Source organism: Cololabis saira, chromosome 10, assembly GCF_033807715.1.
Source record: "Cololabis saira isolate AMF1-May2022 chromosome 10, fColSai1.1, whole genome shotgun sequence".
In the NCBI taxonomy this organism is placed as follows: Eukaryota; Metazoa; Chordata; class Actinopteri; order Beloniformes; family Belonidae; genus Cololabis; species Cololabis saira.
Genome location: NC_084596.1, coordinates 25,469,527 through 25,495,426, shown reverse-complemented (window position 1 = coordinate 25,495,426; position 25,900 = coordinate 25,469,527). Strand labels below are relative to the sequence as shown.

Below are 25,900 nucleotides of genomic sequence, written 5' to 3'. Positions count from 1 at the left end.
CCGCTTCCTCTGGCGGGACATGAACAGAGACAGATCACCTGACATTTACGAATGGCGAGTCCTGCCATTTGGAGCAGTTTGCAGTCCATGTTGTGCCATATATGCTGTGCAACGCCACGTTCGTGATCACCAGAGGGGGAATGAAGACCTGCTAGACACGGTAATTACCTCATTCTATGTGGATAACTGTCTGAAATCTTTCCGCTCATCACAGCAGGCAAAGGATCTTCTCGATCGCCTAAGAGCCCTCCTAGCTAAAGGTGGATTTGAGATAAGGCAGTGGGCATCTAACAGGACAGAGGTCATTTCTCACCTCCCAACTGAGGCGCGATCAACGACATCTGAACTGTGGCTAACAGCTGAAGGAGCTGAACCAAAGGAGTCCACTCTTGGCCTGGTTTGGCATTGTATGACAGACACACTGGGTTATAAATGTCAGCCTGTGTCACCGACACAGCCCACCATGCGGAACGTGTATAGGGTGCTCGCCTCTCAATACGACCCGCTCGGATATATAATCCCCTTCACTACCCGAGCCAAAGTCTTGGTCCAGGCTCTGTGGGCTACAGAAAGACAGTGGGACGAGCCCATCGCAGACGAACTACTTCCGGTGTGGCAGGCATGGGAAAGTGAGCTCCCTCAGTTGCAGAACATAGTTCTTCCCCGTTGTTATGTCCCAGAAGCCAGCGACAACGATTTGTCAGTGAGGCAGATTCACATCTTTTGTGATGCCTCGGAGAAGGCGTACGGATCAGTTGCCTACCTACGAGTGGAGGATTCAAAGGGACATATCACTGTGTCATTTCTTATAGCTAGGTCGCGGGTCGCGCCCAAACGACAACAGACGATGCCCCGCCTGGAATTATGTGCTGCACTTACAGGAGCCCAGCTGGCCAAAGTGTTACAGACTGAACTGACTTTGTCCATCCAATCTGTTGTGCTGTGGTCTGACTCAACAACCGTGCTGAGTTGGATACAGTCAGAGTCCAACCAGTACAAAGTATTCGTTGGTACAAGAGTCACCGAAATACTGGACCTTACCAGTCCCAGATCATGGAGATACATCAACACAGACTTGAACCCCGCAGATGACCTCACTCGTGGGAAGACTCTCCTCGAATTGTCCCAGCCAAACCGTTGGGGTCAAGGACCTTCGTTCCTGTACCAGTCTTTAGATCATTGGCCAGTGAACCCCTCAGTGTACGTAGAGGAATCTGATGAGTTAAGAGCTCAAGCCTTCTGTGGTCACATCTCTATTGCTGGAAGTGACAAGCCTGATGCTGCTAAATACAATACATGGACTGAACTACTGGAAGCCACATATCAGACCCTTCATGGGGCGGCTGCTCCAGCTATGTCTGCTGCCGACCGTATTGAGATGGAGACTACTCTGCTGAGAAGGATACAATCGGAGAGCTTCCCAGAAGAACTAAAGGCTCTTAAACAGGGTAAACCAGTCCGTTCAGGCAGCCGTTTAAGTACTCTCAGCCCTGAATACGATCAACTATTAGGCCTCATTCGAGTTGGTGGTCGACTACGCAAAGCAGAGAGTCTGATCGCGGATAACCTTCACCCTGTTGTCATCAGCCCTGATCATCCGATCACACAACTCTTGGTGAAGGATTATGACAACCGTCTGCATCACGCCGGTCCTGAGAGAGTCTTTGCCGAGATCCGGAGGAATTACTGGATCCCACGGGGTCGACAAGTAATTAAGAAACACCAGAAACACTGTCCAGAATGCTGTTCGTGGCGGAGCACCCCTGTGACACCAAAGATGGCCGACCTGCCTGCTGCACGGCTCCGGATCAACAAACCCCCATTCTGGTCTACTGGGGTCGATTGTTTCGGGCCTTATACAGTGAAAATCGGAAGACGAAACGAGAAACGGTGGGGCGTTATATTTAAATGTCTTACCTCAAGATGTGTCCATCTTGATCTTCTGCCACACATGGACACAGACTCATTCTTACTGGCCTTGCGCCGATTTATCTCAAGACGAGGCAAACCCTACGAGATCTTATGTGACCGAGGCACCAACTTCCGGGGAGGAGAGCGAGAGCTCAGAGAATCACTGGAAGGTCTTAATCCATCACTGAAGCAACAATTGGCTGGCCAAAGCATCGCATTCAAATTCAATCCTCCTCTTTCACCCCATTTCGGTGGCGCTTGGGAGAGGGAGGTGAGGTCAGTTAAGGCCTCCCTCCAAGTTGTGCTACGAGATCAAGTCGTATCAGAGGAGGTGTTGTCAACTGTCCTCGTTGAGGTAGAGGGTATACTTAACTCAAAGCCTCTGGGATACACCTCTTCTGACCTGGCCGATCCCGATCCTGTAACGCCTAACTTGCTGCTGATGGGGCGGCCTGACGCATCGCTTCCCCAAGCTGTATATGGTTCCAGTGAACTTCTAGGCCGCCGCCATTGGAGACATAGTCAGGTCCTGGCAGACCGGTTCTGGAGTCAATTCACCCGCCAGTACCTTCCCGATCTTCAGCGCCGCCAGAAGTGGAGGACACCTACTGTTGACCTCACTGAAGACCAAGTAGTTATGGTAGTGGATCCCCAGCTTCCTAGAGCACTCTGGCCCATAGGAAAGGTCATCAAAGTTCACCCCAGTGATGATGGGACAGTTCGTTCAGTGGATGTCAACATCAAGGGGGCAGTCTACACTCGTCCAGTTACCAAGCTGGTACCTCTTCCCAAGATGCCCGAGCACAACAAGGACTCCAAGAACTCTTAACGACAGCAGGGACTTGTGCTCCTTCTACACATTCAGGACTGAATGTGGGGGCGGCTGTTCTGAATTCCCTGCTGTGCAGAGTAGACTTCACGGCGAGTTGCTTCATGCAGAGACTGGTGGACTGTTTGCGCATGCGCAGTGTGTTGAATGAAACTATTTTAATTAGTTGATTAATCTTCCACCGAGCGTTTCTTCATCATCTTTATTCTTTGTTCAACAGTGTGCGTCGGTGATGATACATCACAAACCACATTTTACAAAAGGAGAATAAATTCATCTAAACGAGAGAAGTTGCTGCGTCTTCTCTGACAGGAGGATTAGGCCAGTATACACACAGCCAGCGTATCATCACCGAAGCTGTTCCGTTACAGCGTTCAACAACTACACAAACAGGGGATTGGAAGAGTAATCCAGCGTTGCCTGGCCAAGTATGTAATGACTTGAATAACACCGTAGTTGTTACATACCTCACTTCCATAATCAATTACTGCGAGAAAGGCTGAGAAAGGAGCAAGCCATTTTTCATTTTGCCAGCACAGCAGGTACTGTTAATCTAAAGAGAATCTGGCAGGGTTGATAGTAAATGGACTGTGTGATGCTCTGTTTAAAGGCTAATGACTGCGCTCATTAGAGAAGTGTCAAGACCCCTCACTATTCCCAAAACTGGCATTTGCTGAAATACATATATATATATATATATATATATATATATATATAAATATATATATATATATATATATATATATATATAAAAGCTTTTTTTTAAGTAAAATGAGGGGAGTGCACATAGGTGAGATTAGTTTGCTTCACAGAACTGCAGTCAACATCAAAAACAAAAGGAAATGTTATTGAACAAACTCAGACATGGTATTGAACAAACAAGAATTGTGAATACATTTGACCAAAACATGGATTGGAAGATGAAATAAAAAGAATTTACACATCAAAATAGACAAAATAAAGAAGTAGACTATATTTGAAGTTAAAATAAGAATAATAATGTTACATTCTCAGTGCAATGTGTCGGCTTTATCAAATCCACATTAACTTTGAATTAAGAATGGATGACTGGTGATTTGAAGTAAATGATCTATTACAGTTTAATGACTTACCAAAATATTAGTACAAAGAATGTAATTTTTAATCAAGCCAGTGGTAGAGATCTCATTCGACGATCATAATTAGGTCACAAAACTAATTTTGGAGGTGAATAATTATCTCCTGCTAACTTCCATAATGATTATTCAAAATTACGGTCTGACACCAAACTAACGTATAATCTTCACCGACTGACTATAATAAGTGCAGTGTGTCTATAAACTTGTGAGTATTTTACTTGAATATACAAGAGTCAGTATAAAAAAACACCAATCAGCCAGTATACCTGCAGCTCCAAAGTGAAGCCCACATGCAGTATAAACACAGCTGCTGCGGCAGGCACTGATATTTGCATATGAGCCACATGAGTATTAGTGTGACACCACAAACCCCCACAGTGTCGCTCTGAGATGCATGTGTGGGACACATTCACACGGTGATAAACCTCTTTATTTTTCTCTACCACAGTGATGAAAGGAGGATCAGAGAAAAAATAGGACTAACAGTAACCGGTGTTTCTGAAAAAAAAGTTGTTTTTTTTTTAAATATATATATTTTAGTATTATTATAGCCGCAGTTCCAGCACAAAGCAAACTGACCTTGTGGCTGATCAACACAGCTGGGGTACTCCTGAAATGCCTTGCTCAGCAACAGACAAATTGTTTCAAACATTTTTCCCTTTCCTCTGAAGGATGGTTCTGACATTTAAAAGTGAACCAGGTAGCTTGAAGGGACATGCCAACATTTTTTTGAATTAGCTTATTTGCCATCAAAAACAGAGTTTGTTTCGAGGGTAAATACTGTTTTGTTTTCTGTGTACTGGGTTATTGGATGGACAGAGAAGAAAACAGTAAAACTGTCAAACTGTTAGCCCCCCTAAAACTCTCTGGTTGAAGGCAAATAAATTAGTTCACAAAATATTGGAGAATCCATTTAATCACATTTATCTCCATCTCCTTAGAACATAAATTGACTGTATTTCAACCTGTACCCAATCAACACCAATACAACCATGGGTGGAAAAAGAGCTTTCTGCATGCTCAAAAACATGTATTTTGTGATTTTCTTAAAAGTCTGAATCAAACAGTCGACCATAATTGTAGTTTTAAAATTGGCCTTGTTATATTGATTCTTTGTTGAAGATGCTGCTCTGAACCAGTCCTCCCCAGCTGTCTCAATCCAGCGCAGCAGACTGGAGCTATTAGCAAATGAATACTGACATTTAAAGCAAGCAAACATTAAATAACACTGTAATACATTTAAAGGTTTTATTGGACTCTCAGAGCTGAGCGCCAGCTTGTCCCGCTTACCCCAGAAACATTAATGTCAATGCTAATATTATTAGCAGTAGATCAGTACATTTAATGAATTCAATCCTTTTAGCTGCATTTCCTTTTGTCTAATAAGCAACTCAAGCAGAGGTTATTGGCTGCACTGGCAAATGTCAGCTTTACTCACGTGAAAGTTGGAAAATGTCACTGCACTGCAGATATCTTCTCAGAGGCTTCATAACACACCACATAAAGTACAATCAAAAGCCACACTAATTTCAGCATGTGCCGTTACATAAACCTGACATGCTCTCCCATTATCCTCGGCACATGTTGGTGATTATATATGCACTCAATTGTGCACTCAATTTCACCATTAATATTCTACTTCTGAAGGTAAACTGTGTGTGCATGAGTGCTGTGTTTGAGTGAATTGATCTGTTTTTTTAGGTGTAGCTGTTCACCAGTATAGTTTTCTTTTGTTTTTTCTTTAAGCAAGTGGAGGGATTACTCAAAGCTGTTGACAGAGGAAGCTGGCAATTGCAGCATCCATAGGATGTAGAGTAAAACACTAGACTTAATTGAAGGCTTTCAGGTCATTTCCCAGCAATTCATGGCCTGATCAAAGCCACATTTTAGTGACAGAATGGTGTGGCTTAGTCTTCAATGGACTTTTATTTTTTCGCTTTTTTCTTTTGTTCAGAATTCAGAGGAGATGTCAGGCGCTGGGGAGCTGCAGATACCAATCATAAGCAGAGCTGCTGGTACAGTTTATGGAGATCGATTTAAAATTAAAACACACAAAAAAACAAAACAAAAAACAGCACCATCAAAAAAACAAACTGTATTTCAAACATCATTTAATTTAATCAATTATCATTTTTTTATAATTGGTGGGTGCCAAAATGTGCGGTCAGGGAATAAGCAGTGATGATTGGAATATTGCAGATCTTAATAAAAAAAAGATAATTCTTAAATTTTACTCTGTTATATATCCTATTTATATCCTGCTGCATCTCCACTGACTATCCGACTCACTTGGCAATCCTCCATTAACCATTTTTATATTTAAAAAGAATGATTTTAATGAGATTTGTTCAATTACTGTACAAATAAGAAAGACACTGTATCACCTCTGTGTGCTAACGAGTTTATTTTTACTCTGAAAAGAGCAGGGCAATATTGATAATCTCATGTGAGTAGAACTTTGGATCTCATGCAGCGTTCTGTGTTCTCTTGCCATGCTCTCTGCCGTGTCACGATAACAAGCCTTAGGCGAAATTGGGGTTGAAACTCTAAGGCTAAAGGTATAATTAAATTCAAACTCAATTTCAGCATGTCCAGCAGTCAGAGAGGGAACGAGGGTCCGGAAACGGTTGGCTCGGGAGAAAACCTTACATTCTTTATAGCTTATTTGCATAATTTCTTTTTGATGTCAGTTGGCAAATGGCGAAGAGACTTTATTCTTCAGTATAGATGCTTTTGTAGGTGGATGTTTTGCAGGTCACGGTTTCTATAATTATGCTTTAGATAAAGGAAACATTAATAATTTGAAACTGTTAAATTGATTTTGTGTTACATACCACAGATGCTTTTGTTCTTTAACAGCAAATTACAGATAATGTTACACAGAAGTCTCTATAAGGGATCTTATAGTAAAAAGCACATATTGTTTTTCTCAACGCATTAAGCTAATGTTTTTGTTATTTTATGATCACAGCTATGGACTTGCCGTCTGAGCTGACAGCCCTCAACATCACCCCACAAGGAGCTTTGCTGAGGTGGAATCCTCCGCTGTCCAGTGTCGACAACTATGTGCTGACTGTCACACACAATCAGGGTGAGTAATGGCTCATCTTCAGGTGAATCATTGACTTAATTGACACCAAAGAACAAGTTCAAGTTTTTTTCAGTCAATTGTATGAAAAAAATTTTTAAAAATCTATTTCTTCGATGCTGTTATATTGTATCTTGCCTGAGTACCTTGCAACATTTTTGCAATATATTAACATGACCATTTCTTCCCCCTGACTTGTTGACTGCAGTGTTGGCCTTGACCTAACAATAAATAAAATGTTGCAGTTGTTCAAATTCAATAATTCTTTCCTTTGGAAAAAACTGATGTGTATTTGAAACCTTGGGTAGCAGTAATCATCAAATTTAGAACTAAAGGTTCTAAACAGGACTTTATCTAGATCATTCTCATTTCTTTGACTTTAATAAAGTTCCTGAGAAGACGTCAGTAGAAGCATTCATCCTTGACATATTTGACTTTAATACACATAGCAATGCTTGGAGTTATCCACCCTGACTAATTTGACTAAAACTGGATCACCCGAGACACAGAGGCAGCTTGTTTCAAGCAGTGCAATGCAATTTTTTGGAGAAATTCCCCTGGATTTTGATGCATTCAACCCTGATCAATAAGTAACTGCTCATCTGGGTATTCCACTGCATTATGAAATAGATTTGTCTTGGCAGGAACGCCCACGTGGAATTTAAACCATCATGTTTACATCTGTCTTCATGTGAGCAAATGAGATTAGTGATGCCTGATAGAACAGAAATTATGTTCAGGATCTGCTCCAATCACTTCATTTTGTTAGCAATAGCCTCATGCACATTTAGTTAGAAAGCATACTCTGTTTTTATTTCAAGGCTTTGCATATCAAGACATTTTGATTTATTTTTGGGGAAAATAAATCTGATTTTCATCACGTCTTAAAATAAAGTGAAGAAAATCTCAGACTGAGACATTATATGTTGTAATGTGGTTAACAAAAATCAAGCCAAATTGTGTGTGATGCGTGTGGAAGATTTAAATGTACCTTTGCAACCTCTATAGGAATATTAAAGCTAGGGTATACGATCTTGAGTTTTTTTTTTTAAAAAGACACCTTCTCCCCACACAAACTCCCTCCCCCCTGTGCTCTGCCTCACACTCCGACACACCCCCTCTGGTACGGGAATATGTCCTTCGTGTTGCCGTACTTTGGGAAGCGGGGAGTAGGGTGAGGACTGTCCAATCACTGACATTCAAGCAGACTGACCAATAGGCGCCGTTCGGGGCCGAATGGCGCCTATTGGTTGACTTCTTTGCAGGATTACAGCAGATAGAAGAAATATTTTCTTTTGGTTCTTTTTGCTAATCATATTTCATAGGTAACACTATTGGGCCATAACAACCTTATAAATGATTTTGATAAAAATGTACAATATGTAAAATCGTAGACCGTTATTTAAGGACAAATGCTCAAATGTTCAATTCTACAAGTGTCTGGTCATTTTCTGGTGTGAAACATTCAGTTGAACACAATGTCAAAGAGGAAAGATATCAGCAGGATCTGAGAAGATCTAGGGAGAGTTATAAGGAGATGTTCACTTAGTTTGGACAAATAGGTGAAAAAGTTCTCAAAGTGGGACAAATATTTTCAAGAAAAATTTAAAAATTACAAATAACCCAAGAGCTACAACACATATTTACAGCCCTCAGGCAACACATTAAAATGATAATGCTCATGAAAATATGATTAGAAAGATTCTGAACATAGGTGATTTGTTTGGAGAGGTTGTCAGATAAAAGTATTCTTTCTGAATAAAACATAGCAGCACCGGTTAAACTTGCAAAGTTTCCTCTTAGCAAGTCGCTGGAAAACTATAAAAAGACGAGCTAAAATTAGACCTTTCTCTGTAACGTATGTCGTCACCTTTTTTTTGAAAATGATCCAGAGAATATTGGCATAAACGCTGCTGCAGTAAATGGGGGAGGGTCTAGTTTGGTTTCACAGCTGTAGGATCTGGGCACTTTGCAGTCATTTAGTTAACCATTAACTCCTCTTTTGACTATAATATAAGTCAAATGTGTGTCCAACAGACTAAGCTTTGCTGGAACTGTGTCCTTTTTTATTTCATTCAACTCACAGACTTACTCATTTTATTTGGTTATTTAATTGTCAGTCATCTAAATTCTCCCAGGACAAATATAGCTGTCATGCCAATGTCTTAATGTGAGTACAGAAATGAGCAGCGAGCTCAGACGAGCGCAGGGAATGATTTCCTTGAGTAATTACAGAGTACTCAGTTATGTGTCACATCAAATTCACTGACTGCAGATACTGCTTGTCGAAATGCAGAACAAATAGACTTAAAAATTCACTTGCTCCTGCTGAGGATTTTTTTTTTCATGACTCTTTGTAATGCGTGAGGTATTAACTTGTTATTATTGGTTTCAATGCATATCTGCTGGCTTTACAACAAATTCCCTTGTGGGTATAATAAAGAAACCCTTTATGTGGTGCATTTTAAAATAAACATAATTTAATCTACAGTAGTCAACATTTGAAGTGGATGAAAACATTTAATCAAAAGTGTCCTGAGACAAGAACAGATTATTATTATTAGAGCATGTGTGGAATGCTGTAAATGTAGTAAACATGTACATTTGTATTTTACTTGTGTTTTGCAGTGACAGCTGATACATTTCTGGTGGAAGGCAACAAGCTGGAACACCAGCTCTCCAACCTTAAGCCGATCACCACCTACTCTGTATCCCTCTACGCCACTAAAGGACCCCTAACAAGTGGGACTGTAATCACCAATCTCCAAACACGTATGTACTCTTTTACCCAGCTGGTCTCCAGCACAGTGGCTTGTACAGAGACGTGTAGGTTAGCGCTGTCGCCTCACAGCAGGTCGCTTTTCCAGGCCGGAGTTGTGCCTTCATGTGTGGAAGTTTTCACAAAGTATTTGACCTTGTTTCTTGCAGGTATATTTTTTTTTTCAACAAGAAATGCTGTATATCATCCAAAAGAAGAATTTTCATGATGTTGTATGTGAATGGTGCATTAGGTATATTTTATGTATATTTTTATCTAGGGCTTTTTTTTTTTCTTATTTCATGTGGGTGTCACTTTTCCTCATGATTGGTAGTTACATGTCAAAAAGCTGCAGGCTTTACCTCATATGAGCCCATCTCTAACACTCATATAAGCCTGCAATGAGGAAGAAAATACAAACCCAAGAAAGCTGACATGCTGCAGAAAAGAGGTACTAGATTGATGGAGGACAATGAATTTTAACTCCCATTCCTGAAGTAATATATATTATTTTCCATTTTTTTCCTGCCTTCTATGTAGCATGGTTCATATAGAAAATTGTCTACAGACAGTTAAACCCAAAAAACATCAATAATTTGGCAAAATATTAAAGATGTGGTTCAGAAAGAAATGATTGTTCAGTGTTGAGTGATGATTAGATTTATTTGTGGCTTGGCCTTGTGCTTTCTATTAAAGATAATACCATTCTTTATACCTTTTATGAAGGGCTATTACATCAGTTTATTCATTATATAGAAAATTTGAAGGGACATTATTCCAATTTGTAAATTAGTAAAGGAGCTTCAAATGCAATGCATGTTTTTGAACTATAATAACATCGTCTTTTTTGGTCAGATTTTGTTACATTTTGATCAATACGTGGCCAATTTTCATTTTTTTCTCTCAAAATTGTCAAATTTATAGTAAATATGGAAAGAAAAAAACTAACTGGAGGGAAATAAAGAAAGAAATGACCAAACCTAGAGATGTGGAACTGCGCTGCAAAGGAACAAGATAAACAACAGAGAAGAAAAACGTCTGAGTACTGACGATGCAATGCCTTCACCCAGATTCCTGACTGCATCCACTGTGTGGATTCAGCTTGCATGAGTTTAATAATTACAGATCAAAAGAAGCACGTTAACAGTTTTATAGTAATTGTAAGATGTGTTAATTAATAAATCAATTATTCTCTCAAAATCAAAATCTGATTCCCTGCGAAACCTGACCCCTCATTTGGACCAGACAATAAAGTAAGATATTTACTGTATAGAACTTCCAAATACATTCGGCTGTTTACCTTTAATTGTAGTCAGTGGGTGCCTTAACATCAATGGACAAAGTTAGTGGATAAATAGTATAATTTAGTTTTGTCCAAAGGAATGAGACATTAGAATTTAGTTTTAGAGTAACCCCAAAAAGTATTATCCTAAAGGTTAAAATGCTGGATTCCTGTCTAGACGAGAAACCTTCGTTTCTATTTTTCATCCTAACAATATGAGAAATAGAAGCAGCCAATGACAAAACATAACCTTCACCTTTTCTATCGGGGAAGTATATTCAAAGATGTTGACATAATGAGACACATTTTGTGAGGGCCAACAAACTTCCGCCTGCTTCCTCTCCAGCTGCCCTCCCTCTTTATTGGCTGCTTTATTGAGAAGAAAGTTAGGGCTGAAGCACATGTTCCAGTTTAGCTGAGTAGGGTTCTTTTCTTTGCTTCTTTTTTCCCTTCGAAGTTTTCTTGCTTGGTGAAATAAAACTTTTCAGTCAGCAACGGAGCTCATATTCCCCAAGGAGCACCTAAGGTATACTGTATGTCCTCTGCTGCCGAGAAGAGTCATTACTTAAAACATAAACAAGCTCTGACTATCTATGAAAACAGGACTACAGAGACTTCAGAGCATAAATGGAGCTCAAGAACAAAAGGTGCACCTCTATCCATGTCGTCAATATACATACATACTGTACATACATGCATACATATCTTAACTCATTCATAAAGCAATTTAAGGTGATTCTATTGTTGAAACAGATGATCCGAATATCACCCTCAGAAGTGAAAAAATAAGAGGGAAAGAAACACCAGCACATCTTGAGTTTAGTCGAGGATGTGATTATTATTTATAATGATGGACAGAAAGAAAGAGGGGCATGGTTGGAATTGTCAGAGCTGTATTTATTTGTTTGAACCTTTTCCAGTTATGGAAAACAATGATATTTTTCAGTGTCATTAGGTCGAAGAAGGAATTCTTACAACGACTTAAAAAGCCTGTTTAATAAAGTAGACCTTGCAAACAGTGTTGAGTGACTGAAGACAAACAGAACTGTTCACATATTTTCAGAAATGTAGGTAAAGGTTAATGGGTCAGCATCTTGCTTATTGCATATTTTTTTATGAAATGGCAAGACACAAATTGCATCTCTGTTGCTGATAAATTACCCACACTTTACTTGTACATTTGCTTGGTTGTGACACTAATTTGCTCTGCTGTTAGATCAATGAAATTAAGTGGCTTTCTCTGAGTTTGGACTAAATCTGTCCGTGTCTTGTTTAGGTCTTGTTTTCTCCACAATGATGATGCCTTGATTATTCACAGGGAAACATTCTAATCATATTTTAATTGCCACGCTTATAAAATATCGTTCCATGTTTTGTTCTAGTTTTTTGGTGTTTTCTTATACTAAAACACAGTTAGCATTTCTATTTCAAGACTTATTGAGCTGATATTATAAATAAACCAAAAGATGACATTTAGAAGGAATTAATTTTCTTTTTTCCTCCCACTCTCTTTACTTTTTGTCAAAGCGCCATTGCTAACAAAAGATATCTGACGTAAAAGGTCAGCAAAAGTTGTACAAAGTTCTACTCGTCTAGTTTCAGCTTCTTCTTAAGATTAGATGGTCTTCCCACAACAGGTTTCAGTGAATGAGAAGTAGAGAAAAAAAAAACAATTGATCTCACCTTTGCTGTTTTATCTTCTACATACATAGAAGCTCCTTGTAAAATCCCAAGCTTCTTAAGCACAGCTGAGAATGGTTTTGATGTCTTTCCTCCATGCATCATGAGTTCAAATCAGAATAAAACAGCTTGGCTCCCTAAAGATGATATTTAAGCTGTAAGTGTGGAAAATAAGGGATTCTGGTGCAGTATTGTGTCTGGGCCCGCTTGTTGAAAATGGATGGTATGGTTTTAAAGTAGCAGAAATGCTTTGCTTCGGGCAGTTTCACACAGTCCTCCCTGATAGTTGTTCTCCAAGTGCTGAAGGCTATTGTTACATACAACCATAATCTGCATTCTTCAGGCGATTCATGCATTCCTAACAGCTCAATATATTTTTTGTGAAAATATGTGCTGTTAATTGTTTTAGACAGTGGCTACAGATTTATTTCAGACCCTTTCAGGTTTTCCACATTTTCAACACTTGTAAAAGTGTTGAAAATGTAATTGTGATTTTTATTAACAGTAAAACACACATCTGCAGCCAATTGCAGATTTCCTCGTTCTGCTGTAAAAGGATGAAGAGCTCTGATCAGACAAGTAACTAAGGACCTACAGTAGTGGTTGCTATTAAAGAGATTTTCTTGTGGAAATGGGAATACTACCGACCGTTCCAGTAGAGGATATTTAGAGAAATGAAATCGTTCTGTACTTATTCTGCCCATTCAGTCTGACTGAGCCTGAAAAATGTTTTGCCAAGGAAACTAAATCCAAAGAGATGTGATCAATCCCGTCAAAACATGAGGCTGCTAATGTTTCCCCAGGGCTTTGAACAAGTAGTAAGTGAAGGTCCTGAATTCTTAAAGAAATGGGATGTCTCACTTTTCCCACTTCAAATTAATTTACAAAAAAGAATAGAATCCTAAAGCCTGTTTTATGTATTTGTAATGCATAAAATGAATATCATAAGTGAAACATAAACCTTTTATTTAACACATCATGTTTCAATTTTTATTTGGCCTTACATGTTGGGCTTTTTGCAGCTTATTCGATTCCTTGCTTTCTCCGCTAAGAGATTTAGAAAGTATGCTTGCATGGCACAGTAGCTGCTGATGCTGACAAACCGCGCAGCCTGTGATCAGATTAGCGAATCACTTGTCTCAAATAATTATTTCTTGTTTATCAAACTAAAGCACAAACACATTGTGTTTCCAAACTTAGATAAGAGAAATGAGTAGAACCACTAATGCAGATTATTTTTTGCTTGTTTGTGTGTTTGTTCAGGCCCAGGCCTGTGAATACGGACTTGATAAAATGTTTAACTCATTGTATAATATATGGTTCCTTCAGTTTCTTAGTACTTTCTCAGGGCAGACACAGATTGAGCCACTTTTAGAAGGTGTTTTGTAAGTTTGCTGGAACAGTCAGTTAAAGAGAACCTGACCATCATTATCCCATCAGCGAGAGTCATCCAATTAGCTTTGAAGCTACATTAGATTTTGTGTAAGAAAAACTAATTTATCTCATCCATCATCTTGACAAGACTACTCGCTTTCAAACAGGTATGAAGACATTTTAGGAATAACTTCCTCCAGTTTGTCTTGATTTAACACATTGGTAGCCATGCAGACATTCTCATCTGCTGGTTTAAATAAATAAATAAATATTTTCCTTTCGTAATCCCACAATGGGGACATGTATGCTCTGCATTTAACCCATCTCTAGTCAAACTAGGAGCAGTGGGCTGCCTTTTGCACGGCGCCCGGGGAGCAGTAAGGGTTGAGGGCCTTGCTCAGGGGCCCAAGGTGGTTGCCCTTGGTTGCAATCCAGGCGCTTGAACCTGGATCCTCCAGACCCGCTCGGTAGCCACTAGGCTCCCATGACCCCCCCGTAAAGACAGTTCATGACTGTCTTTACTATTTACCTTTTGAATTGTTTACATGTGTTTATCAGGTTTTAGATGTAGCCAAACCCATTTGTGTCAGTTTATTGTTTATACCTCCTCATCTGAAGAGCGTCAGGGCTGCCAGGAAAACAGCGCTGACACCTGCTTACCTGCTCTCCAAGAAAAATAAAGATTTAATTTGAGGAAAGCTTCAAAGAAAGAAAGGACATGGTGACAAACTAATTGGATAATGAAAAGAAAGGAAGAAAAAAAGATGATTGTCTCACTGCAGGCATAATCCACCACTAGTGTACAACAAAACAATGAATAAAAGCCTTTTCAATCTTTGGCACATGTACAGTAGGAAAAGTGGCAGCGTGGAAGACGAGAGAAAAAATAAAAGGAGGAAGACTAAGCAAAGGAGGGACAGAAAGAACTCATGTTGATATGGGACACAAATGGCTAATTAAGGTGATTTAAATTTAAATAAAAGATGCAGAGGAGGTAAATAATGATGAGAAGTTGATGGAGAGGAGAAAAATGTCGCTCTAGATTTTAGCACAATTTGAAAAGTGTTGCTTTCATGCGGAAGCACAAACCTCAGCCTCTGACTTTCCAACACTCTTTGCTCTCTTTTTTATTTCTCATCGCAGGCTGGATATGCCTTTGACTGTGAGAGGACACTTTCCTTCTTTCAGGAAAGTTCATACTGATAATTACAGAGCTGTCATTGATCAGTCTGTACGTGCACAAACCCAGTGATTAAACTGACCAAAGTGTGTAAAATGTCTGCGTATTTACAGAGCTTTATGGCGGCTGGCTTCAATTTCGGTTTTAGTTATTCAGCTAAAGATTGATTCTCTGGCCTCTTGACTGCTTCAAAGATAAATGTCAGCACTATTTCGAAAAAAAAAACTTTTTATTTCCTCTACAAAGAGATCCAGACAGGATATCAGAACAAGAGACACCCATGTAGTCCATATCTTCATTCCATATTCTCATTGAAGTTTTTGGATTGCACAGCAAACAAACAGCAGCAATTTAGTGATTTGAGTCCCCCTGCCTCCCCCGCTCTGAGCAGGTTGGGTGCATGTGCCCCCAAATCATGATGCAACTCCAGGAAACACCTTTTCCAAATGAAGGGTCATATATTTTTGATTGTGTGGGGTTACAGCATGCCAATGCTTCTGCTGCCGTGTCAATATATACGACATCAACAATGCAGAATGGGAACATTTGGGTGAGGCAGCTTCTCACGTGGTGGAAGTAACAACAAAAAGGCACTAGAATCAAAACGCGTTCAAAGCTGTCCAGGGACCAAGAATAGAAATGGGAGATATGATGTAACATGCAGTAAAACCTCGGTGGGCTTGCTAATCAAGAGCGTGAAGGCTTCCAAGCCTGTGATATGTCTGGCTAAAAATAGAAACGTGCTCCACTGCTCTTTTTACTTTAGGATAACTAATGAGGATATTTTTTGTTTATGTATTTCTTGGTTGTCAGGGTCATTGGTTATAAAGCAACAGGAAAAAAAGAATAATATAATATCACATATGTTTAATTCCTCTGTGGTTTTTTTCAGCCTAAGAAGCTGTACGTTAGTGCTTAATTTTTGTCCAGAGAAAATGTTGATAGCATATACAGTCCCTGGAGGGTGAATAGTAGAGCACTATTTGGACAAATTCTCATCTCAAATTACTGAACAATTTCAAACTCCTGTAGGAGTATGCTAAATGATATAACAAATGTAAATAAATACTTGGACACTAGTGATGCGCAGACTGGCCCAGATGCCTCGTGTCACACATTTTGACATATACAGGTCAAGCAGATGAAGGTTCATTTTAGAAAAGTTTGCCGCCTCTCAGCTCGGATCGGTCACAGCGAATGCTTCAGCACGTGACCGAGTTCAACATCAGGCTTTGGTGTTTTAAATTTAGATTTGTGTGTGAATATTTTATGACAATTTGTTGTATTATTTCTAAGCCCCTTTTTTTAAGGATATTTATCTTTTTAGCGGTAGCTAGAGCTAATGTTCATGTATTGACTTGGTATGGGATTTTATGTCTTTTCCTCTTTAAATCCTTTATTTTACACCAACTACTTTTAATGTAAATGTGATTTATTTTGTGTTTTCGGTAGCCATGGACGCACCTGTTAACCTGACAGCCAGTGAAGTCAACCACCGCAGCGCTCTCATTTCCTGGCAACCACCAATTGCAGAAATTGACAACTACATGCTCACCTATAAGTCATATGATGGCAGCCGTAAAGTGAGTGACACACATTCTTTGTTTCTTTTTGCACTCACCAACTAAAGTTTTAAACATACTTTTATTGTTTCCCATGCCCATTCAACATCTGCAGCCAGAATATACTGGATGTCTGTGTTTAGGAGTTCTGAGGAAACCTGTTCAACTATCTCCAACCAAGTGCCAACAGAGATTCTGCAGACATATTTGATTGAAATCTTGTATTTTTCACACAAACATAATGAAGTTATTGCATTGTGAACATAATAATGAAAACATATTAATTCCTATTCACAACCTTGACATTTTAGCACCTCTTAATTCAAAATGCTGCTTTCGATCATGTAATTCCTTAATGTGATGTGAGTATACGTTCATGGACAGACTGTCCAACAGCAGTATTACTGAAATGTGCCTCAGTAGAGACGTTATTTGTTTGGATTGAGGGTGCTGATGTGGCTGAGTGATGGCAATTAAACTCATTAGTAAAAGCTGTGCTATCAACATACAGACTGAGAAACATACTGATGTATTGATCATCCCTTTTAAGTCTCCATTTTGCTCACCAACCGCACGTAAACTCTCTGACCTTGTAAGTGTGGCACTTGCTGTGTGTTTGACCATCGGGTGTCACTCATGCTCAAAAACTGCAATCAATGATCTCTTGATATACACGTCTCAAAAATATTAAAGGGAACACTTAATCACTTAACCCCCATTAAATGACAATTTAATTTGCAACATACATATACACACACACACACACACACACACACACACGTCTATATATATATATGTATAAAGATAAAGGCATGAAGAAAAAACTATAGTGCTATAGGAGAGAACTTTCCTCATGAACATCTAGTGAAAAAACACGCCAACATGCTCATCAAGTTCATCTTGAGGTCATTCGTGTTTACCTAAATGTGAATTAAATATCTGTGACACACAGCTAAGATGAAACTGATGGGATGCAGTCAGTGTGAGAGATGTTTCAAGAGACATTGGCTAAATAAAAGAAGGATGTGCTATCAAAGTACTCACAGATTCGGTGTTAATGGGTAACAGCCGGTAAGGCCTGGTGCCATCGCTGTTTTCCAGCCAGTGAGTGACTGCCAGTGCCAACTAGAGCGAGAGCATGCCACCTGAATGTCCTGGACATTCAGGTCTTTGGAAATAAGAGGCTAAAAATGAAAGGAATAAACAGTCGGAACAAATGTGTGTTTTTTTTCTTTAAAATCCTAACTGACACAATACCGGTCCCTGGGATCGGCATTTTGCAGGCTGATGATAAACCAATCGGCTGCATCACTTTGGTAACTTTATATTATGTTGATCCTTACACTTCATTACAACAGCAAACAAAAAACTGCTTGCTCAAAGCTGTCAGCTCCACCTTTCAGCTTCAGTTTGTTTAATTTTCTTTCCACTAATCAGTGCTTTCTGATTTACATCTTCAGAACCCAAGAGGAAAATATGTATGCCTCATATTTTTCTCAAATACCCCTCATTCATCATTTTTTTATTGAAATTGGTTGTTTTTGTTTGTTTGAGATTCAGTTTTATGTCATGGTTTATTCAAATCTTTGTTCACTGCCATTAGCTGCCTCACCATAATGAATTCATAGTGTTCAGCAACATGCGCTGATAGAGCTGCAGATTAAAGTGCTTCTTGTGTGACTTCTTTTTCCTCTGGCTTGTAATTCCTGAGGCTCCACTTGGCTGAAAATGAGCCCTTGTTCTCATCAGCACACGGGCCGTGCTAGTGAGCCCTGCAGCGGTTCAGCACGTCTCTCTTCATATCAGGATAATCAAATAGTCTTATTTAATTCATACAAATACAACATTACTATATGATTTCATTTTATTATATGATTAAGGGTTTGTTAATGCATGTATCACTGTTTATTGGTCTCAAATGAAGAAAATCACCCTCAAGAACATATCAAGTAAACATCAGACCAGCTAAGCACACAATTAAAATCAATGCTATGGGTATGAAAAAAAGTATTAACTCAGATAAGAAAGGGCTTTTCCATTGCAATAAAAATCTTGACCCTAAAACCCAACGGGTGAATGTCAGCTCTTCTGAGACAGAGACACCATTTACCAGCTGCTTCTCTGCATAATTCACACAGACACATTGCCTGCGAAAATCTGATTTTGTTTTTCCAAAATGACTAAATATTTCATTCTATCTTTTTCATATTTAATGTGTATTCAGGCCAAACTGTAACATATAAAGTCTCAGACAGAAGCACACAAGTAAACGAGTTTCTGTTTTTCAACTGAGCCTTTTCCTACTTGATTTGTCGTATCTAAGGAAGCGATATTGCAGAAAGTGCTCCTTTACAAACAGTCAAATATATCGGCTCTGACGGATGAACCCAATAAAAGACAATCTGTGAAAAACAAAGACTCATAACCGGCTATAGTCCCACCATTTGTCCGCTGAAAACAGAAATATATGTTTTTCTCATAACTTTGTAGGTTCTCAGCTTATCTGCTTCAAAAGTATTTTTATCTTAGTCGTTTCATGACATGCCTGTGTTCCTTATTTTATAAACACTAAAAGCAAGACCTTTTTCTGTGGATGGTCCAAAAATTGTTAATGGAAATTGACACAATTTGCTTTTTTTCCCCCATTTCCCCAAAATACATCTCCACTGTAACCCACAGTGAGTTTCCTGAACAGGAATAGCTTTTTGCGGCCATCTTTCTTTTTTAAAACTCACAACCTCAGTTCAGTGTTTTATCAGTCTCTTATAGGGATTGTAAATTAATATATTTTTATCCTCATTAATTGCACCTAAAATTAACAGATTTTCTAAAAATGTCTAGTTTTTATCTGGCATGGTTTTTACACTGTAAGTGTACATGAGTCTGGTTGTGTGTGTGCTTTAGGAGCTGATCCTTGATGCTGAGGACACATGGATACGACTGGAGGGTTTGGCTGAGACTACGGAGTACACTGTCAAGCTCCAGGCTGCAAGAAGTCTTGATACCAGTGCCGTGGTCTCCACTACATTTACCACGGGTACCGGATTCACGCCTCCTGCCTTTTACTCTCTGACCTTGTATGAGAAAGTGATTCTAATGGGGCTAGTGTTCTTGAGCAAGTACATTCACACAATGAATGTCTTATTATAGTCAACAGAACCGAGGTCTAGGTTAATTGGTTCCCAAAGTCAGATGCAATTGTCTTCCCCTACTCCATTTGCTGGTGAGAAACTAGCCATTCAACTACAGGACCTGCAGGATGGCTTTTTTTGAGAGGAACAACGTCTTCTACTCTGCATTGCGCTCAGAGTGTAACTGGATGTTGGATTTATTAGTATAACACCTGTAAAGAAGCAGTTTGAAATAACTAACCACTTGAAATTAAAGTGGCATGCCAAAAGAAAACATCAGTATTAAAAAAAAACCACTGCAGACAAATTCTGTGTATGAATCCTGCTGACTAAAAGCGATATTAGCATGTTTGAGTACGCCTGATGAATGCTCAGTGTTTAACTCTCTTTTTAGCTCTGCTTCTTTTCAGTTGCTGAGGCAAATACCTGCTGGAAAAAAATCTGCTGGAAACTCAGTTATGTTCACCTACCAGTAACAAGCTTTATTTGTCTCCTGTATAGGGAGCAAGGTGTGATTTATAAGTTCACTGCTTCTGGAAAAAGCTTTAAAATACTGTAGAGTCATGTAGCCTTTGGTTTCTTACTGTGAATCATTTCACATTAAATAAGAAATAGTGATTTGGCCCTCTGTTATAAAATATACATTTTGAATGTATTAAATATGCCATAAAAGATGAATAATGAAGCTTTAAAAAAATCTTGGTCATTATAATGAACCATTAAAATTCTGTTCATGAACTCCACATGTAAGTCTCAAAACTGATGGAAGCGGGAAGAGAAGCCAATTATAACTTGTCGTCACTGGTCCTCTGCTCCTCTCCAGGGAGTCGTCTGTTTGCAACACCTCAGAACTGTGCCCAACACCTGCTGAACGGAGAGACTCTGAGTGGTGTCTACACCATTTACATCAACAGGGACCTGAGTCAGGGTGTGCAGGTGTACTGTGACATGACCACAGATGAAGGAGGCTGGATTGTAAGTCGTTGTCTAGTTAACATGTTCTTATTATTACACTTTTCTTCGATTAGGAAGCTCAATACCGGATATGATAAGTGGCAGAAAGCTATGCATTTCCCTATTAAACATCCTCTATATAAGATGACATGCAACTGATTTGTTTTTCTGTATTCGGCTTTTATCACACTGGTGTCCAGGTATTTCAACGTCGACAGAATGGCCTGACAGATTTCTCCAGAAAGTGGAGCGACTATCGAGTAGGATTTGGAAACTTGGAGGATGAGTTCTGGCTTGGTAAGTTTCTCGGTCTGTGAGGATGGGTAGGAAGAGAAAAGAAATTACCAGTCCATCAAGGTTTGATTTCCAATGCTGTAAGGACAAGCACATTATATATATATATATATATATATATATATATATATATATATATATATATATATATATATATATATATATATTTTTTTTTTTTTTTTTTTAAAGCAAAATAGTGTCAAAATAACTTTACTTGTTGGACTGGAATTCATGAGTAAGGTCAGCCGCTGCCTTCTTTCCCCTGCCACTGTGTTCAATTAATTTCCACCTCGGTTTGTGACCAATATTGAGCTGCCACCTGTTTTGTTCAATCTGTGCTCCAATTTTCTGATGTTTGTATTACCCGCTTTTGCATCACACCTCACCCATGACTGAAGTGGATTTAATACCTATGATCGATAGAGGTTGATTGCTTCTACTTGGTTTCAATTCATAGATTTATTTTACAAAGTGGAAAGACGTCTTCAGTATTTTGTGCAGGTGGTAAAATCTTTCTTGAGGGGTTTTTCACTTTTGAGAAAGATGGAGAGCTGTGCTGCTCAATTTCTTTATTGTTTGCGCATCTCATCTTTCAATACTTGACTTCACAGAGTCTACCTGATCCATTATTGGATTCCCCGAAAGCTCATTTCTCCCTGAAATGACTAGATAATTGTTTTCTAGCTTCCCTCCCATCAACAGATTGTTGTCATTGTTCTGATAGACTGAATCATTTTTTTTCCTCCACTCAAAATGTCATTATGAAAAATGAATGATATTCATTACAAAATATGCAGATGATGCACATATTTCCTCACAGGCCAGTATTAGTGTTATTGTTTTGGTGCAGATGCATAAAACAAAATATGCATGAATATTTCATCAAATGAATCAGAACTTTGAGAGGGATGATGCATTTTTTATTTAAGAAATGTTTTTAATATTGCATTACCACCACTTTATAAAGAAAGAAGGCTGGTTTGCTAATTAGGCAAAAAGTTATGTTTTCAGATATAATCAATAATAAACTGGAGCTAACGGCACACATTTGCAAAACATTAGTACCACCTTTTTCTATCATTTTTTCCTTGTATTTCATTTTTCCCCCCGTTTTTTTTTTTTTTAATTTAATGGTTAGGCAAGCCCTCTGAGGGAACCGAAGACCTTTGCTCCGGCTTGGATCACTTAACCCTTGCGCCTTGTAAGGGTTAAGTAGACTTACTGATGTGCTTTGGGTCATTGTTGCATTGTTCTCTCTCTGTTTTTACACAAAACAAAGTGAGCAGATGGACCCGAAAAGATACAGAAATTTCTGATCTTTTTTTTTTTCTGACTGATGTACTCGAATGCAATACATCTTGGCAGAGATTTACTGTAAAAGATTTTTAACGATTAGATCGCTACTTTATGATCTAAAAATCTTATCTAACCTGTTTCCAGTAGAAGAGTCAGCCAAAACGTGCCCTTGCATCTCTTGGGCATGCATCATAGGAAAGTAACTCCATTCCCACTATTTTGTTTTACATTTTAGGTGCCTCCTGGGCTGCACTCTCCCTCTTTTCATCATTTGTGCTTTATTTTGCTTTCAGTGCACTAAAAGCAGTGTAATGTATCCTTGGGGTATGGAGCATTACAGACTGACCCATAGAGCCAGATTATAGACAACATGACTGGATCGAAACAAAACAGCCTCAGTGTAAAACCCTGCATTTTGAGACTGTTGCATAATATGGTCCAGTTCGTCTGATCATCAGCTTGTTGAAATAGTTGTATGCAGAAAGCGGCTAGCCTTATAGAGCCATACACAATGGCTCTATTCTATTCAACTGTCCCTTTCAGCAATGACAGTGAGAGCCAGCATGTCCAATACTAGAGCCCTTAAAGTTAAACCAATTTGTTGGTTGCTACCATTTTGAATTTTTTTAATTTAATTTTTATCCCAGAGTTTTTTCCCATTTTTATCACCCAGTGCTCCTACCCAAGTCAGTCCTGGGAATTGCTCACCCTCTACCAACACCGGGAGGCCCTGCACTGAGTTCAAGTCTCCTTCTTAACCTGAGGAGTGAGCAGGCCGCTTCTTTTCACCAGACAGGGTGGGGTTTCTCTGGCCGGACGTAGCGCGTGGAAGCATCATGTTATTCCGGCCAGATCCTCCCCACCCCATCTGGCTCCCTGGCTGGCCAGAGGGGGCATGTATAGCCCAGGACTGCTGCATGTTTTTGTGAGGGTAGCTCACATTAGCTACCCAAGGGAGCACGGGGTGAACATGCAAACTCCACACAGAAAGGCCCTTTCTCCAACCCCACCCGAACCCAGGACCTTCTAGCTGTGGGACGGCTGCACTACCAGCTGCGCCACCGTGCCCCTTATTTTCCTAGAAAGAAAGCTATGTATCAAATATGCAACATCAGGCATCAAGGCTTTAAATTTTCCTTGAATTCAGTACACTAAAATGGGAAAAAATTACCATTGCAGCATTGTCTAACCAAAAACCCACACTCATCAATACATGGAAAATCACTGATGGCACAGAAAAGGTTGTTTATCTTACAAATGTGTGGTCCTGACAGCTTGAATCAATTACGTTTAGGAGCCCTTCTACCGTATCAGTACAAAACCAATAAAAAAAGATTTCATTTATTTACCTGATTTATGTGCACTTGCTTCCAAATGCAGTAGTTTCTACTGTTGTAACTGCTTTGTGTAGAAATGAGTGCATTTCTGGTAATCCATTATGTTCTTCTCTGGCAAACTATCTGTCTTTGATAATCACACAAGTCAAGCGATGATTACATTAATCAAGCTGATGAAAACTGTAAGGGAGATAAAAACTTCCTCACATGCTTTAACCCAACGAAAGGCAAATACAGACACGTGCCGATTCCAAAGATCCCAAAGCCAGGTCAAAATACTTGAATGAGTATGTGTTCATGCTCAGCAACATTCAGATATTAACCTGACTGAAACCTTAATCTGAATAAGACACTAATCACTGCCAGGTATAAATCAGATAGCATGGCAACCAGTTTAGTGTGACATGACGTCATAGCAAGGCCATCCGGTTCACAAAAATATATAAAACGTGTATTTGGCTCCAACAGCACTATTACATACAAATGGAGTCTGGCCAATATTTTGCAACTTTAGGATATAAAGAGACATACAGTATATTGACTAAACTCCAGCAGATTAACTGAAGAGCAGGGTGGCTGCAGGAAAACACAAGATACACATTAAGGATGAGGGTGAAACCAGAATACTATTTCATGCTTTGAGGGATATGTATATATGAAGGCCTTGAAAACTGGAAACATTGCAGTGGCATAGGGGAATAATTTGTGGGTGTGAATCATTATTCAAGCTATGCTCTGTAACATGAAACAGGAAAATGAATTTAAAATACTATATGTAACTCATAAAGATTCCATAATGGTAATATTTTCCTATTTGAAATAAGGTCTGTGATTGGGATATTGCTCTTCACGAAAACAGCCAATGTGGTGAAAGTGGTGACGATATAAAACATCTGACAAAAGTCTTGATCTTATTGACTGCACAAAAGGCTGTTTACATTCAGTTTTTCTTGCCTTCTTTATTTTTAAAGGTTGTGTGAATTTGCTTTTCCCATATGAGCACACGAAAATTGCAGTAAAAATATTTTTAAACCGTAGATGTGAAAGGTCAGCACAGCATCAATGATCCAGCACTGAACGTTTCTCTAAACATAAAATAATAATGTGTTTTTCTGCTCACACATGTTAACTAGTTTGTAATGATATAATGAAATATACAGATTGACAACATATTAATTACCTGCTTTCCTAAAATGACTGTTAAGAATGATTTATTGCCATTTTGATTTATCTTCTCCCTTTTCACTGAAAAAGAACTGACCTTAGAACTTATAATCCTTATCCATGGATAAATGCTGTCGTCCTTCAGATGGTCACCGAAGCTCTGATGCATGTCACCGTCAGTCTTCTTTCAAGCGATGAAGTTTTTGTAGCCCTGGGGAGCCATTGCAGGGAACATTTAGCTAATCACCACCTCTGCACACAGAATGGCAATATACTACACAATAGGAACACTAAACATTCATATTAAATCCACTCAAACTGAAAAGAAGTGGCACTTAACTGGCCAGCAGTAAAGACTTGGGAAATTGAGCTTTCATTATTATCTGTTACAGTTTGAGGATGACCGTTTTTAATGCTGCTCTTATTGTAATCTATTCTCAATACTCACTGACCTTTGATGAGCCCAGTGTTGGTTTGATGATGCAATAAAATAGAAACCCAGGTGGCTGTGAGCGATCTGTGATAATTATACTGTTCTTTCTTGCCTTTACCAACCACCACACCGCACCCTCCTGTCATTGTTCCTTCATCAGTATCAGAGGACGGCTGGTAATAAAATCTGATATAATAGGACAAGAGTGCAGTAGTGTGCCAAAATGCATTTTCAATTGCTCCAGTTTAGAATAAAGCAGTGAAGAAAAAAAGAGAAAATGATGGGTGGCAGACTAATTGCTGATAATACTGTGATATTATACAATGGAAATTAGAGATGACTGAGTGTTAAACACAATTTTATTACAACAATTGCTTTTCCCTTGTCAACCTAAGTGCCTCTGGGTTGTAACATAGATTTTATCTGCTTTCCACTGACATACTGTATTACAGCAGACTTAGTTTTCTGCTCTGCTCAGGGTCTATTTTCTGTTTCTTATCTGTGAGGAC

At 39.0% G+C, this 25,900-nt stretch overlaps 1 protein-coding gene across 4 annotated transcripts in view; it reads left to right on the top strand.

The window, feature by feature from the left end:
* The window catches only part of tnr (tenascin R (restrictin, janusin)), a 191,503-nt gene that overhangs the window by 159,048 nt on the left and 6,555 nt on the right, over positions 1 to 25,900 (top strand). For all 4 annotated transcript variants that reach the window (XM_061732269.1, XM_061732270.1, XM_061732268.1 and 1 more), the window contains 6 exons: positions 6,830 to 6,949; positions 9,575 to 9,718; positions 16,673 to 16,803; positions 19,687 to 19,819; positions 20,737 to 20,888; positions 21,068 to 21,164. In XM_061732269.1, coding sequence (XP_061588253.1) covers positions 6,830 to 6,949; positions 9,575 to 9,718; positions 16,673 to 16,803; positions 19,687 to 19,819; positions 20,737 to 20,888; positions 21,068 to 21,164 — 777 coding nt within the window. The remainder of the gene's footprint in view (positions 1 to 6,829; positions 6,950 to 9,574; positions 9,719 to 16,672; positions 16,804 to 19,686; positions 19,820 to 20,736; positions 20,889 to 21,067; positions 21,165 to 25,900) is intronic.